The sequence below is a fragment of the Sceloporus occidentalis genome, unplaced genomic scaffold (assembly GCF_023333645.1).
Source record: "Sceloporus occidentalis isolate IW3139 unplaced genomic scaffold, rSceOcc1.0.p SCAF_15, whole genome shotgun sequence".
NCBI classification, from domain to species: Eukaryota; Metazoa; Chordata; class Lepidosauria; order Squamata; family Phrynosomatidae; genus Sceloporus; species Sceloporus occidentalis.
Window position 1 is genome coordinate 7,990,273 of NW_028316995.1, and position 18,206 is coordinate 8,008,478.

Consider the following 18,206-nt stretch of genomic DNA (forward strand, 5'->3'; position numbering starts at 1 on the left):
CACCTTGGATGGCAGGATTTCCTGCTTACATGTATGCATGCGCATTATTCTCGCTGCTAGTTCAAGTAAGATTTCCAGGGGGCCTGATTGAGACAAAAAAAAGCAACCAGAAGTGGAAAAAACTTAGAGGGTGGTGAGCTGCAGCTTCTTCTAAAATAAGTGCGTTTATTTTTTCCAGGCGAGGAATGCATATTAAATTACTTCTAGAGATCTCTCAGGTTTATGGGAGACTACATGTAAGTGCTCGAGACAATCGAAAATAAATAATATAATTTAAGGCTCCCCATTAAACTTATACAATATATGTGGGTGTACACATGTAGATTGCACAAGCAAACTGTGTAGTTCAAATTTATTGCAGGGTAGGCATACATAAGAAGAAACTCTTGGTAGTAAACACACATGATGTATACTACCTTCCCTTAATTGAGAAAGAGACTGCTTATCTGGCCTACTAAGCCAAGTTTGCAGGCACTTCAAGGCGAAAAGTACCGTATTTCCCCATGTATAAGACACACCTTTATTAGAAAAATTTGGGGTCTAAAAACTGGGTGCGTCTTATACAGTCGTGGTAGATTTTTTTTTTCCCCCGGAAATGGGACCTGCTGCATACCTGTGTTGCTCAGCAGCGTCTCTTGATCCGTCACAGCGACACAGGAACCCAGTAGAGTCACGTGAATGAACATCGCATCACATGACTCCGCTCAGTTCCTGTTCCTGTTCGAGCAACGCAGAGGGAAACAGCGGCCACCACAGAAGTCTGCGAGCGGCACCAGAAGATCTGCAGTTCAGGTAAGGTGGGGGAGTAAATGAATGAATGTGTGTGTGTGTTAGCATGGATCCATGTGTAGGGAGCACAGGGAGGGGGCACAGGGAGGCTGAAAGTAATGTGCATGTACTGGCTGCCTGAGCATGATAGGAGTGCGATTGCTAACAATTGCTAGCAGCTAACATCAATCACACTCATATCATGCCCAGGCAGCCAGTACAAAAACTTTATGTAATATATATTTATTTTTTTTCGGCCCCAAATCATCTTATACTTGGGGAAATACAGTATATGTTGGTATTTGACATTATATAACAGTGCTTTAACTAGCACAGAAGCACACCACAGGGATGGTAGGTCCTGGTGGCCCTGAGTCAAGCCAAGGACAATGACCTCCATAAACACATCACTGGACATGACAGGAAGACATCTCAACACTGATCAGCAGACTGGAGTCAAGTTGAACCCCTGGCTAGAGATGCTTGTTAATGCATTTACAGTATGTTCCTTAATCTTTTATTAATATAGAAGGATAGGACAGCTTTATGTTGAACAAAAATTATAGTTGACAAACGTATTTTTTAATACACAAAATATAAATCGATGAATCCTCCTCCTCAGATTTTGTTCTGGAGACAGCTATGGATCATATTGTCAACCCATCTGGAAAGTATTTTCTCCTCCCACCATCCCACATCACTGAGCTGTCTACATAAGCAAGGTTCAAATGCATGGAGTTGGAAAGACATGATTTATAAGCAAATTAATTTACATCTGTATAACTAGTTCACGTATCACACTAGACAAGATACTTATGGACTTTGAGGAAGTTACTCAAAATAACCACCAACTAAAGTCGTCAATGAATTTTACCTATGATTAGAAAGACCTTTTACATATGAGAAACATCCAAAAAGTATTATTAATAAAAAAGCAAGGGATATTCCAGCACATACGGTAGGGTTATGAGTAAAATTTGTCACTGGTGCAAGGTGGGGAAAAAATTAAGGTTTTGCCCATTCTCTGTGCAGGATGCAGCCTTACGGTACATAAAAGCAGGATTTGCATAATCATTTTCATAAGAACCAAAGAAAGAAAAGTTTAGTTGCGCTTTAATTTTTCAACACATTCCACTAAACGTTTTAGCAAATAACTTTTATTTTCAAAATGTGCAGTACTTTTCATACCCTTTTGTATACTTAGCAGCTAATTACCAACATAACTCGATGCATGTTCTACCATCCTCAAAAAGAAAAAGAAACAGGTTTAGCAGATGGATAATACGCTGCAGTCACGTTCCTGAATATTACCTTTTTTTTTTTTTTTTAAAGTATTTTAGTACCTTTAAAGCGAATTAAAAAAAGAGTGACAGAATAAAAAGTATTAACTAGTAAATTAGAAACTTCACCTGTCAAAACCCTCTCTAATCAAAATCATGCAGTGATGTCATAGTTTCTAACAATGCGGAACATTACTACGCTATCTGCCACTCAGCATGTTAAATAACCATTAACCAGCACCGCCACCTACTGGCCAGCTGTAGTAGTGCTCCACGTAAGCTAAAGGCACCAGTTTATTACAGTCCTTATCAAAGCTAGCCACTTGTCCATTATTTTTTGAAACTTGTGCTATTAATACCTCCCTCCACCAAACCTGAGTCTACTTAAGTAAAAGCGATATCTGAGTAATCATTGCATAGCAGTTAATCCGAGAATCTGTAGACAAGATAGTTAATCAGCATGGAATCAGCATTGTTAAAATGGTTAAAATGGTATTTAAATAGATGCAGTCCCTTTATTGTCTCTGAGGCCTTAATTTTTTGAAATATAAGGCCATTTTGGTGCACTAATGTCATCAACATGCATATGTGAAATGAGGGACCAAACTTATTATAATCTTAAGGAGAAACCACAACAACGAAGAACATTTCAAAACACGTATTTTCATTATGGCCAAAGTTTATAGCGGCACCCAGCCAGGAGAACCCATCTTCCCGGCTTTAAAACCTGAGGCACAAACTATAATTTTACCAAGATTATTATTCCATGTTCCATTACCATGAGAGACATATAGGTGTTTTGCCAGTAACTAAGATTAAATATTATACTTTTGTTATATATTTTTTGCACAAGGATAGGTTGCCTACCTTGTTTGTTGCTTCTGGTTCCAGTTTAATGTGGCTCTGAAGGTGAAAACATAATTTACATATACATCAGCATGCACTGTGGCAAAATGTGCGTATAAAATGTTATTGTTTTTACTTATTTTGATTTATTTTATTTTACTTAATCATTTCTAGATCCAAAATGGAAAAACAGTTTTGTCTGTATTACGCAATGTGAGGAGCCAACCAAAGTCCAACCAATAGTATAGTAACAAGGCTTTGACCTGTCCCAATAATAGGGTTACATTTATATAGAGAACATTCAGGCTCCATATCAGGGTCTGCAATGTCTAGCAATTCTATTTCCGAGTAAATTGATGACCTCATCACAATGATCAAACACACCATTACAAACGTTTTAATATATTTTCAGTGTGCTGTGTGTCATTATACAGTCTGACTCAAAGTGTTGTAACTATAGAGAAGAATTATTAAAAAAAAAAATACTGATAGGTTGTAATGTTCCCCTAAGCAAGTAGGACTTCTATAGGGAAAGAAACGCTGCAAACATTCTCATGCCTTGTTTATAGCTAAAACTTGTGTTTTAACATAAAAAAACGTAGCCCAACTTTCATATTTTGTTCTACTGTCAATGTATCCAGATGATAGGAGGCATTTATTGATAAGCAATATATTTACATTCATTTACAACCGATTGTTAAGCTACAGCTCAGCAGTCCCTACTACCACTGGCTACGGGACAGTGTTGTATTCTTGTTGGGTGATGAAGCCAACGGACCCATTCCATGGAGATCTCGGATCTCCTTAACAAGCCCATGTACACTATACAGGAGCGTGCCGAGGCACAGCCTCCATAGCACATTGTACCCATAGCCATACATGTTTTCAAGGCAGAACATGGGATATGAAGTCATATCCCGACGTCCAGTATGGACAGGGCATCCAAGCAGGTCCATGAGGGAGCAGCCCTGGTAAAGGTCTAGGGCAACACCTGACAAAAACGCACAGCTGCAGCTGTACATATACAAAATGATATACTTTACAGTAGGAGTAATTTAGCAATGCAATACTGTACCTTCATGGGAGCAAGCTGTATCGGTGTGATGCAAGATGGGTCCACCATAGGCTTAGGCCTATTGGCCGTGTCTGCCAGCAAACTTTGCCATTGTTGGGGTAGGCCAATGAACTTCTGTTCCTTATGGTCAAATCCAGTGTGAACCCTGTGTTCAAAGTTTGAAGGCCCCGAAATCTCAATTTTTTTCTTTTTCTTCCCAAACATTTTGGGCAACCCAGTGAGACCTAAAATAGAAATAAAAATAATAAAAAAAACATTTTAACAAACCAAAAGAAGTTTTTTTCTTTCCTAATAGGTAAACCATCCATGTGAAAAAGACAATGACGAGCAGGCCAGCACTGACGGTTAATATAAAAAATACAACAGGAAAAAAACATAATAATAATAATAATGATAATAATAATAATAAAAGAAACCTGTGGAAATATTCTAATAAATCATTAACACTGATGAGCAGGAACATAATATACCATATTGCATAGGTGTGGAAAATGAGTTATATCTTGCATTGGTATTGCATGCTGATACCTGATGTTTTGCCTTTTTTGGATTTACGCAAATATTTTAAAACATTAAATTAATCCAAGTGGGGGCTCCTGATGAGCAACACCATCCATCATCCTTCCAAAAACAAAACTGGGAGACTGAGTGCAGTCCAATTAACCTCATTCCAGCTTCTAAATATTTAGATGTCACATAGGTAATGATTTATGCCATGTTACATGCAATTACAAAGCGGCCCATCAGTAAAATATACAAAAAGTATATTAGTTAGTCTTCTAACTGCAACAAATGTATACAAAATAGTCTGGTCAGATATAATACTTATATTTTTCAACAAGGAATATCAGGGAGGCAGAGGGGCATATCGGGGGTTAAAAGAAATATCAGGGAGGCAGAGTGGCATATAGGGGGTTAAAAGGAATATTAGGGAGGCAGAGTGGCATATCGGGGGTTAAAATAAATATCAGGGAGGCAGAGTGGCATATAGGGGGTTAAAAGGAATATCAGGGAGGCAGAGTGGTATAAAGTGGGTATAAGGCATTTCAGGGAGGCAGAGTGGCATAATTGGGTGTATAAGGCATATCTGGGGGGCAGATGTGCATAAATGGGGGCAGGTTGGCAAATAAAATGCAATGAAAACAAAAAATGCATTTTTCTCAATCATAGTTTTTATTAAATATGAAAAATAGTTTACATGTGAATTCATATTTACTAGTAAAACATTGTCTTTTTTTCCTAATTTAATATTAACATTTTGGGGGGGGGGGTGTCTTATAATCGAGCAAACACGGTACTTGCATCTTGTGCTTTATTTATTCATATAAAATATTTTACAGTGTACATATTAAATGATTTCCCGGTGTGTTGTGTTAGTAAGACCATGTACCATTTTAGTGGCCTTCCTTTGAAATCGTTCTTAATTATTTATTAAGACAGGCATGGTCTCCAGAACTGGACAACGTAAATTATACATTTACTCTATACCTACCACTTCCACCCTACAAACACTTGAAATTAAGAATCATTAAAAATAGATAAGGGGCTATCTGCTGTAGTTACTGAGTTTCTTAAAATAAAGAATTCACAAGGCCAATATTACATGCCCTTATGTATATTTAATATCCAAAAGCTTTAAGATGTACGCAAGGAAAAACTCATTAACTATACACAGTTAAGTGACCGATGACAAATGGTTTGTCAATGGACTCAATTACGGCTTGAATGCAATGAAACACATTTGTATGTTACCTATAATCTTACATTGTCTCGGAGTTTAAAACACTTATTATTATAGCTAAGGAGCTATAGCCAATAGAATATCAAAAAGTAATATTAAAGCCCACTAAAGAAGAAAGCAGATTAAAGTACCCCGTGAATACCTCAATATGCATTATTTAAAAAAATAAACAAAAAGACAAAAAAAAACCCCTTAACAGAGGTAGGAGCAGCAGCTGCCCTTCTCCTCTGTTGTCCATCAAATCGTATGGCAGTGGCAGGAAAGTGTTCCCATTTAAATCTATTGCAGCATTTTCTGAGCATGCAGGGATCTGAATTCACACGTTTATATATATATATATATATATATATATATATATATTAAAAAAAAAACAATAATATGCTATTGCACTCCAAACCAATTCTGTAGTAGCCTGGTGCTAGGTAACAAGGTAAAGTAATATACACAGTCTATGGATGGTTACCAGCACTCTAGGTCTTTTTCCAATAAATACAGATTCCTCTTTTTTGAAGCTATGGAAAAAAACAATGTTTCCCCATTTTTTCTTTTTTTGGAAATTTTCAGAAAAATTAAAGAAACAAAATGCAGATCGGAATAGCTTTACAAATTGAAAATCATTGTGTTACCATGGGAACACGAATGCAGTGTATATAAAAGCATAATGTTTGAAGTAAATAATAAACTAAATTTGCTTTTTACAACTTTATTTTTCGTTACAAACAGAAAAAGGTCTGTATGCGTGAAGAATATTTCAGCTACACACAAGAACAACATATTGGTCTCACAATATTACCGAGAGGAGGAAAAAAATGAATTTACTGGCCAGACTATAGGTACACATTACACTGTGACGGGGGAGAACATTAAAAGTTATCATTTAGATAAAGCTTCTAAATATAACTTCATTTTTCAGACACATTTAACCTCTTACCATACCTGGCAACTTTTGGGCTCCAGCTAGGACTGCCCACTGACGTCGGCGGGAAACACCCCCATTTAAAGGGAAAATGGGCGCGGAGCTGGGCGTGTCGGGGGATTCGGGTCTTGACCCGGAGAACCGGAAAAGCAGTGCTCACTCGGCAATTTCTAGGTCAAACCCGGAGAGTTCCCAGGTATGCCTGTCAACTGAGGCCTAACCGAGAGGACAGAAACCATCAACTACTGTATACCAACAAGATGGACTCCGGCCACAACCAAACTAAACTGAAACGTTTCCCTGCAGCGCCGCTAGAGACAGAAATTCATATTGCTCTTATTTACTCATTGCTAGTATTTGAATTGTACTCCAGGATTTGCTTGTCTTCAGGTGAGAGAACTTGCAATGCTTTGAGACTTTACATCAAGCCTCATAAGTCTTTCATGAAGGTCCTTATGTTATATAGTATGAATACCATGTCATAAAAATATTATTTATCACTGTGAAAGAACATTTTCCACTGCATTTTTTTTTCTATTTCTCTAGAAGTTTCTTCCAGGACTTACCATCTCTAGTCTCACAGTAAATTGGCATAGTCCATGGTGATAATAAACTTCCCCCAAAAAAGGCCCACTTAAAGCATACAGAGAATTGTCAGTGGTGGCATTAAATAATTGATTCTTCGGAAGCAGATGAAGAAAAAAAAGAAAGAAGACAGAAGAACAAGAAGATAGAGAAGAAGAAAAGAAGTAGAGCTGCACAGCAAGGAGACAGGGGAAACGGTCAGCAGAGAAGGTAGGGAGACATACAGAGAGAGATGAATGAGAGTGTGAGAGAACATGAACGAGAGAAAGAGCATGAGTGTAAATGAGTGACAATTACTTTCCGAATGTTAAAAGCTTTCTGATTTTTGTCAAAATCGAAAGGGCAGAAAACAAAATTTGTTGTCTGAAAATGTAAAATGGACCAAAGCAAAGCTAAATATTTGTCTTAACTGTTTCTTGTTAGCAGTCAATGGCTTGCTAATGCACTGCGTGTGTCACTAGAAACGTGTGCTTGTGCGTGTATACAGAAATGTGTGTGTGTGTGTGTGTGTATAGATGAGGGCCCTTGTATCACTGTTGCCCCAGGGCCCCACCTGACGTGGCCCCTGACTCCCACTGCCTGTGTAAGCCTGTGGAGCAGCCCACACTCCTACTGCACAGAGACTCAACAGTTCTGCTACAAAGTATGTTGACCTCAGAGCACATTTTGCTTTACGGAATAAAAAAAAAGCTTTTGACCATAAATACCAATAATATTTAATATCATAATAATATCATAAAAGTAACAATTTCCTGAAACAGCTTTCCTATTTGTGTACTAAGGCATCTTCTGGGTGTTTCTGAATGTGTTCTACTTTCCATTTCTGTTCCATTTTAGCCAAACTATAAATAGTTGTTATACGCTCTGATGCACTGAACCTATTTATAAATGCATAACTGCTTTTCTCTGCACTAATGGCAATACGATGCTGCACAGTTATGTCATAACCATACTGGTAACAAGCAAGTCTACTTCATGAGATATTTCACTTAGGGTCTGAACTAACTAGTCCAAATAATTTTCTTAGTGCAAGCTGCAACCCCACATGAGCTGGCTCTGGGCAGAGGTAAAAAAAACAGACCCCAGGATCGACATATCTATTCCCGGGAACCTGCTGGCTTTCACCCTGAGTCTCCAGGTAAAGCGCTGCAGCCCCATGACTCCTGGTTAAAACCTCAGGGTGAAGGAGTTTAGTTACCATTCACTTCCCACCCATGTTCCTCTAACTCTCACTTACTCGATGACCATGTTCCACTAGCTCTCACCTACTCCCCTCCCACGCTGTGCTAGCTGTCACCTCCTCCCCACTCACCTCCTCCTCCCCACCCATGTTGTGCTAGCTCTCACCTCCTCCCCACCCACGTTGCCCTGGCTTTCACCTCCTCCCTAGCCAAGTTACGGTAGCTCTCACCTCCTTCCCACCCACGTTGCGCTACCTCTCACCTCCTCCCCACCCACGTTGCGCTACCTCTCACCTCCTCCCCACCCATGTTGCGCTACCTCTCACCTCCTCCCCACCCATGTTGCGCTACCTCTCACCTCCTCCTCCCCACCCACGTTGCACTACCTCTCCCCTCCTCCCCACCCACGTTGCACTAGCTCTCACCTCCTCTCCACCCATGTTCCCATAGCTATCACTTACTCCCCACCCACGTTTAGTTAGCTCCCTCCTACTACACACCCTTCACATTCTAACTGGGCCTGCCTCATAAACACAGATACAACCTTTCTCTCCGATTCCTTATGTATTTCTTAACATTTTCTACATCGATTTCTAATTAATTCAGTTATTTTAATCGAAGTGAACGTTAGACACATGAATGGTACGAGTTATAAGGAAAAAAAAAAAGAGTTCAAATTCAAGTAGCATATAGATCTGCTTTAATAGCTTACTAGAGATCTACAGTGCATTCAGGAAACATAAGTGTAAAAAAAGTAGGAAGCTGGCAGTTTAGTGGATAAGAAATATTTGGCAGATGTGACAGCAGCTCAGACTTAGAAAAATGTCACAGAAAAGTCAGGCCACCAATCAACGTGTCACGGTGGATTAATAAGGCAAGCAGTCCTTTATCCCCTCTTTAGCTATAGAGGATTAGATCTAGAATCAAATGAACTCATCTTTTACGGGATTGCTGGTCATAGCCATTAGACAAGCACATATTTGCTCAGACTACATCATCCCTTCCATAAAACAAGCGTGTGATGCCTTATTATTAGTCTTCTAAAGTCATATAATACAATGATGTCAAATTGTTCAAAGGTCACCGTGATGCTCCCTTTATTAACACTCTAATTAGAAGCAATAGGTTTCTGACATCTCTTTGAACAAACTTTCCTACTTGTGCCAAAAGTCTTGTGTCAATGTGGATCAGTTAAAAAAAAAAAAAAGCCCATCCTTGGTCCATCTATAAAGAAAATGTGGGGATCCCTTAAATGGAAACAATAAAAAGCTGCAACTGAAAAGAACATAAAAGGCTTATTGAATAAAATTACAAAAAGCTGTCACAAAACCACCAAATCTGACCATGTAACCCATTGTGATGAAAAGGTTAGACATAAGAGGTTGGTATGGCTTTCATTAAATTGTAACCATTAATACAAAATGGGATAGAAGTCCCCATATGGCAACACACCTGATCCATCACTTATCTCCGCTTATCCTGAGAGAAGTGATGGTTAAAATGATGAATCCCAGCCTCTGTGTCATTCTGCGGGATGCAGTCAATGCTTGGCAAGGGAACTGAACAGAACCAATGGGAGTGCTTTTTGCGCATGTGCACGGAGGTCTGAACCCACCACAGTAATGTTACCAAGCTGACTGAAGGAAAGTATATCATGCACACGGAGATTTATTCAACTGAACACATCTTATGCTCAGCAGATAGCTGACAGGGCAAATGCATATGGGGAATTTTGCAGAATTTGCAAGTGGGACACCACAAAAGTATGAAGCGACCATGCAGCCATCACATGCATTAAAGTACATGACAGCCAGAGTGTCCCTTTTAGTACATCTGTTGGTGCTAAATAAACCTATACATACGCACAGGAACATTTAAGGAGAAGGTAAGACCGTTTTAAAACAGGGATATTCTAGGAGAAAAATGTATGATACTTTCTAAGGTCGAGATGTTTTTTTTTATAGAATTGTTTATGGATCGGTGGACATTAGTCCTTAGTAGAAGGCATCAAATCACCTGTTTTGATGCTGTGATACAGAACACTCTGTTTTGTGAAAAGATCTGAATATAAAATACTGCTTTACTTAGAGCAATTGGGAGCATCTAGAATGCGTCCCCAGATGGCCAACAAAATGAATCATTAATGTTGTAGGCTGGAGCCTTTTAACTGTGATTTTGCAAAAAATTTATATTTAGCAAGCTTGCTGCTATACCAATAAATCCCACCATAAAACTACATCCCCAGACCTAGGAATGCCTCAACTAGTAATAACACCATCACCTTAAAGCACCATCTCACTGCTAAGCCCCACCCACTTCCTCATAACCACACCCACTTTAACTAAACCCTGCCCTTCTCCACCTGACATTGATGATGTCATAACAGTGCTTCCAAAATTCCAACATCTATCCTATCTAGAAACCGAGATATAAAAAAATGACATGTTCCCTTAAATATTATTTCTTCATTTTGTTGAGAGTTTTTGGACGTTATTAGACTTTGGTATTCTGACAATATATATGTTGAGCATTAACGTTACCCCATCTAATGATGCTTTGACATTAAGTGAAAGAGGAAGTATATTTTAGGGTCTACACATCACTGCCTGCTGAGATTTTTATAATAAACATGTAATACATGTAAAAACAGCTATTTTAGTTAAGTATAAGCCTACACTAATTTATATAAACTTGCTAGTTTACCTTTAACCCCTTCGTGACAAAGGCTGATTTTACTTTTTGTACCCTTCGTGACAATGGCCGTTTTAACATTTCTGCGCTGCTCGTGTTTAGCTGTAATTTTCTTCTTTCCCGTTTACTGAACCCACACACATTAGATATTGTTTTTTTCAGGACAAGAAGGGCTTTCTTTAGATGACATTGTTTTGATTGTATCATATGATTTACTATTAAAAAAAGTATAAAATATGGTGAAAAATTTAGAAAAAAATGACTGTTTCTAACTTTTAGTTGAAAAATCTTTTACTCATCTATAAAAGGTAATAAAAAAACCTGCTAAATAGATTCTAATATTTGTCCTGAGTTTAGAAATACCCAATGTTTTTATGTTTTTTTGTTTTTTTTCTGCACGTTATGGAGCAATAAGTACAGGTAGCGTTTTGCTATTTCAAAGCCATTTTTTCCAAATCTGGTAATTCTTCCCCCCATGTGCCATTTCGGGTATCTTTGAAGCCGGCCAATGCAATTTACCCCATCAAATCATATATTTTTGAAAACTAGACAGCCCAGGGTATTCCAAATGCTGGTATTTTAACCCTTTCCAAGCACTTATTCTACCATCAGCCTTTGTCAAACTTTATGGTAGTAATTTTTTTGCATTTGTTTTTTCACACACATTTTACTTTAGGTATGAATAAACAGGTTCTGGTATATGTCACTATCAAAAAACACCCCAATATGTGTTTAGCAACATCTCCTGAGTACAGCGATACCTCACATGAATGATTTTGCCTGGCTGTTTGGGGGCAAAAGGGCCACATTTGGGGCATGCACATTTTTCAATGTTGAACTTTGGCATTTGGGGATCCACTGCCCATGCCCTATTTGGTACATCTTTGAGCCGGGCCATTTCAGTGTACCCAATAAAGCTATATATTTTTGAAAACTAGACACCCCAGGGTATTTCAAATGCTAGTATTTTAACTCTTTGCATGCACACATTTTACCACGAGCATTTTTTCAAAGTTTGCAGTAGTATTTTTGTGTGTGTATTTTTCCCACACACACCTACTTTATGTATGAATTTACAGCTCCTGGTATATGCCGCTGTCACACGACACCCCAATATGTGTTCAGCAACATCTCCTGAATACAGCGATACCCCACATGCATGGGTTTATCATTTTTGGGGGGAACTAAAAGGCCACATTTGGTACGTGTGCATTTTTCTAATTGGAAATTAGATGTGTGGCCATCCTTCCCCCCGTGTTAATTGGGACCTTGTTGAACCCAGTCAATTCAATTTACCCCATCAAATCATAAATTTTTTAAAAGTAGACACCCCATGGGCATTTAATATGCCAGTATTTAAAATATTGTTTTAAGCTAATATGCTAATTTTAGGACTTGCTCACAAAAATATATTTTTTATATATATTTTTTTTTTTTTGCCTTTTTTTTTATTTTTTTAACTTTTTTTTTTCAACTTGAAGGTTCCCCTGATAGTGACATCAGTGGGAAATAATTTTTACATTTTACTGGTTTTTTACTATTTTTTTTCTAATTATTATTAATTTTATTTTATTTTTAATTTATTTTTTCTAATCACACTGTGATTAGAAAGCTGAGCTCCATTGACTTGCATGGTTGAATGCAGTACCTGTAATCAACCTGCAAGTGGAGCCAGAGTTCTCTAGAGGGTCAGGAGACCGTCTAGCAAACTTTTTAGACTTTATTGTTTTTCTTAATTGAATTTTCCCGGACCGCCGCCATCTTGCTGATGGCGAAGATCACCGGCAGCTGCGGCTGTGACCGCTCTCCGGAGCGGTCACAGTCCATCCCCAGGTAAGTGTTTGGTGTCGCTGGATGCCTCCTGATCGAGGCATTCCAGCGACACCATTTAAGTTGATCGCCTCCTAAACGCTTTTAAAACGGGCGTCCTCCGCCATACAAAGTATGGCGGATGTTGACGCCCCGGGGAGGGGCCAGAGATGGCCCCTTTGTGCCGATAATGGCGTTGCTGAATGCCGCGAGGTCGAGGCATTACAGCAACGCCGTTTCGGTGCAGAAAGCGAAAATAGATCGCTTTTTGCACCCCTTTAATGACGTGCCGGTCCTGGCACGTCATTTGTCGTTATCGACTTGAATTTCCGTGACGTGCCCGGACCGGCAATTGTCATCAAGGGGTTAAGGGACACTCCAGCCATTATGTGCAGTTTAATGCATATACTAGCCAGGTGGTCTGCTTACATTTCTGTTTGGTCCCCATGGGGGGGGTAGATAATGCAGATACGCTCATATGCATTTGTCCCTTTCCCCGCCACGAGCTATACGCCGTGCAGGAGACGTGGCACATATACCACCAGTCAGCATTAGGGTGGGCGCTGTGTGCATTTGGGGGGATATCAAACTGCAGCAGATATGCTTCCCATGCGCAGAAAGCCCTCCTATTGATTTCAATGGAGTATGCAGAAAGTCTAAGCATTGGAAAGGAGTTTTAACTTAAATACCTGAATATGCATTACTTGTAAGACTCATGTCTTATCAGAGTGTCCCTTTAACAATCCATTATGCAGAGCCAACACAAACCCTTGTTGCATTATTTCACAGAGGTTGGCCCCCGTTAGTCTGTAGTGATATCTGTTCATTTAACCTCACTGAATACTCTAGATGTTTTCCTAAAGTATTTTGCCATTGGTTTTCTTTTAATGAACAAAGCTTCTCCCTACATGTTCTGTTTTAAAACAGCATATTTCCTGTAACTAAGTTATGGATTAGCTCCCCGTGCAAAAGCCTTTAAACTAGCCCCAAAAAACAAAAAGCAAGTTAATATATGTTGAGAAAAGGATAGGCAGATTTTATTATTATTATTACTACTACTATTATTAATAATAATACATCACTCATCTAAACCAAGCCACATAAGTAAAGTGGACTATAAAGTTCAGAAAAACCACCCACGCTGAAAACGATCCAGTTTATGGTTATCACAATTTCCGCATCCTGAGATGTTTTGTATTTTGGCTTTGATGTTAACAGGGTGCGTCCCTTCCTAATTACAAAAGTGTCTTTGCTAAAGCAGGAATACATCGATTTCTATGGATTCTCCATAAAAATGCAATGGAATTCAGTACAAATCAGTTTTACAATATTCAGTCCACACAATCAAACCTCCTTTCTTTTCAAGCCCCTGTTTACTCATAATCATCCATTGTGAGTCATTCTATACATCGTTAGGAGTAGGAGTATAAATCAGCTCTGCAAAAGACAAGTTTTGACACCACATTTCAGCTTGAACACATCTCTTCAGTGTTTTACGTGTGATTTGATTATTTGGTTGTATAAGCATTCAATTATTTTAAATACAGATACGACTGGGCTGTTCATTAGCAATCCAAAATCCACCTTTCCTAAAGCAGCACTTACCTCCGAGGTGAATCATCCTCTGGGGGTTAAAACAATGGCAACACGTATATACACTTTACACTCTACTACACACGCTAACTCCGTATCTAGAATGAATAATTCTTCAAAGAGAATGTTGGCGCTTGGATACTGGGTAGAATAGAGAAGTCAGAGAACTCTGTGTGGATATTCCAATGAAACTGCAAACGCCAGCAGACCCATTCAGGCAGTCACCGGGAGCACGGCTGGGAGGTGTAATTGGATGATTGCTGAATTCCATTCCCGGTCAGCCGCTTTTGGGATGAAGTGTCTGTGGGATTGTGCTCAGTGACATGATGTGTCCCACACTAGCCATTCCTGTCATAGGCATGAACACATTACTGGCATTCACAGCAGTCAACCGGCATGAACCATGCTGACAATGTCCAGCACACCCTTATCTGTAGTCTCCATTCTTGCTGCATACGCAGCACTCTGAAAGTAAGGGAAACTACAGCTCGACCAGCATTAGACAAGCATGTTATCTCCTATAAAACATTAGGATATTATCAAAACAAGCAAAAAAACACAAAACCCCACCCATTTTGCTTTACACTTTTTGAATGTGAGTGTGTGATTCCGATTTGATCTGTTACTCTCGCCCCTCTTCAGCTCCAATATTAATTCTCCTGAACATACTTCAAAAGAATAAAATGATAGATCGTCTACCATGTTCTATGGGTTATTCACTTAAAGGTACACTCCAGTCATCATACACACCTTAATGCATATGATAGCTGCATGGTCCCTTTAAATTTTCATGTTGTCCCTTTTTTAAATGAATAGGGGGATTCTGCGGAATACCACCATATGCATTTGCCCTTTTCCTCACCCCCAGCTGAATGCCATGCAGGAGATGTTCAGCCCTGCGATGGCTCATGAAAAGCTGCGAGTGGGGGTCTTTTTAACCCTGCGCCAAAGTCACTCCCACTGATTTCATTGGGACTACTTTCCTGCCACCAGAAGAGTACAGCAGCCGATCAATGGCAATCATTTTCAGACCACAGAGGAGGACAGAAGCTTCCTTTAATATGCGTTCTTTTTTTATAGGGAGTGTAAACTGTCCATTTAAGTGGAACCGACCCTTTAACTGTACAGAAAAAACACCACTATTAATGTAAATAGTTATTTTATCAAAACCCAAATATTCAAACGTGCAAAGTGTCTCTGTGTACAGTGAAAAATAACAAACGCAACACGACGCGGAACAAACATTACCGGAATAACGTATCATCCACATCCTGCCTTAATGAATGGCCAACATTTAAAGGGATTTTATTTCTCAATGGGATCTGGCATTTAAAGGGTTAACAGTTACCCAGAAACTGTATCCAGATTATAAATACACATGAAGAGTCTCAAGTACCTGCTAAGGGTACTTCATACTTTCTATAAAAAGAAGTTCTGCTGCCTCCCTTTATTCGTCGTGGTATTTTCAGTGGCGGCCAGCGTCCGGAGCTGTTTTATGTTATATCTGTGTAACATGAGCTTGTATCTATTCATGTGAGTGAAACCTAATTAGTAGAAAACTACCTTTGGATCGCACGTCATAACTCAGGGCTCATTAAGGAAGCCGGGAGATAGTCTTCTAAACCAAGGTATCGACTTTCCCCGTAGAAGTACAGTATTTGAGCATACTCTCCGTGGCTGATGTAACTGCCCCTTTAATAAATTAGGCACAATTGAAATGTGGTATAAATGCTAACTATAATGATATACATATTATATATACTAATCATTGACCTTTATTTATATAGCGCTTCTTGCAGTACATACATTCAGCAGACAAAACTAATATTCACAGACATTAGGTACAGAGGGACCTTCTCGCAAGCTCACAATGTAGAGGATCTTTGTTTCTTATGGATTCTGGTAAATAGACTGCATCAAAATATAATCACAGTCCAGCTATTTGTGATGTGAAAAATTCTACAAATAGAAGCTAAAAGTCCATATATGGTATAAACAGTAGTCTTCTTGAGGATGCTGACAATGACCTTGGTACCCAATATGTCAATGTATATGATAGCGGCAGGGCCCCTTTAAATGACCATGCTCTCTGATTCTGCAGACTCCCCCATATGCATTTGGCCCTGCCCCCCAGCTATTTGTTGTGCAGGACATGTGTTGGGCCGAATAAGTCAGATAAGGGAGGACAGACCAGCTCCAAGATCTCATCTGGTTGATCTCTTTGATATGTACAATGTAAAGAGAGCCAGATAAGCCAATAGAGGTATAGAGTTGTACCGTGTTAGCCATAGAAAGAGAAAAAGCAAATCTGGTAAAGATGATACCTTTACTGGCTGACCTATATTGGATTGCAAGCTTTCGAGACTATCTAGGTCTCTTCTTCAGGGATATTATACCTATATTGGTATACTGTCCCTGAAGAAGAGACGTAGATAGTCTCGAAAGCTTGCAATCCAATATACTTAAGTTAGCCGATAAAGGTATCGTCTTTACAAGATAAGCCAGCAATCACATTCAAGATGCACTGGCATAGAGAGGCAAAAGACACAGACATGAAGGCAATTAAATTCGACTAAGTGCATAAATGTTTGTCAGTGTGTGGGAATCCTTCCAGAATGACTCGGTGTGCGAATAACAGCAGTAGGCTGTATCGCCCCCCACCCCCGCCAGCTGCCTATTCCTCGTGTTCAAGCTTATATTTCAGCATTTCAAATCAAATACATAGTTGTATATCTTATTACTAACATAGAATACATGATATATACACATTGTATTATATTTAACACTAAAACCGCGCTAATGTCACTAGTGCCCTTCTTTTAGGCAAATAAGTGGTCTTTTACTCGAAAAAGCTGTTTAGTTGACCAGTGACTGCTGCCTGCCTCCTGGCAAGACGGTTCCACCAGAAATCCAGAGCATGTATGCGCATGGCCTGGCGTTGGAGGCATGCTTTTCCATACTCCCAATGCATTCACCTTGATGGCAATCATGCAACATAAGGGCGCACCAAATTGAAAAAACAATAGGTAAAAGTGTTTTGGATGTGATTTTATCCATTTGTAGACATCTCCATTCAAATACAGTTGGGTGTGTGATCTCTAATCACACCAGGCGTTGATGATTTGAGTCAGTCTTTGTCTGACTCATCAGAATGTGAGGTTTTTTTATACATTTTTTTTAAAAAATTTGCTATATTTTATCATACAGAGTGCACTATTATTATTATTATTTTTAATTTTTTTCATGTCATTTATTCTATATAACCCATTGGGGTGAGGGTGAATTACGTTTATATTTACTTCTGTCGCTCCGCTCACTGTTGGTGGGTTGCTCCACCAATACCTGTCTTTTATAAGGGCGCACCAGGCTGGCATGACATCAGGTCAAAAAAGGGCCCTGTAGCAAGTTGCACACAGAAGAGTCAGAGGGTTGAACAAGCTTTTTGCCACAACGTATGTCAACGAACTGCAGACTAGTGCAGACTTCATGCGTTCTAGAAAGATTCAGCAGCTGATATTGAGTTTAAATTTAAAAAAATCAGCCCATTTGGTTAGACTTTTATGTACACCGATCAGCCATAACATTATGACCGCTGACGGGTAAAACTGATAATCTTGTTATCATGGCACCTGTCTGTGGGTGGGCTATATTAGGCAGCAGGTGAAATTTTGTCCTCAAAGTAGATGTGTAAGAAGCAGGAAAAATGGGCAAACGTCAAATT

The 18,206-nt window shown here is 39.1% G+C and overlaps 1 protein-coding gene across 1 annotated transcript in view; it reads right to left on the reverse strand.

Annotated features, from left to right (window-relative positions):
* LOC149303210 (serine/threonine-protein kinase PAK 5-like) overlaps nucleotides 1–4,173 on the reverse strand; it is a 31,577-nt gene extending 27,404 nt beyond the window's left edge. Inside the window, exon 1 of the mRNA XM_089481467.1 lies at nucleotides 3,970–4,173. Coding sequence (XP_089337593.1) covers nucleotides 3,970–4,173 — 204 coding nt within the window. The remainder of the gene's footprint in view (nucleotides 1–3,969) is intronic.
* Nucleotides 4,174–18,206: the final 14,033 nt, after the last annotated feature.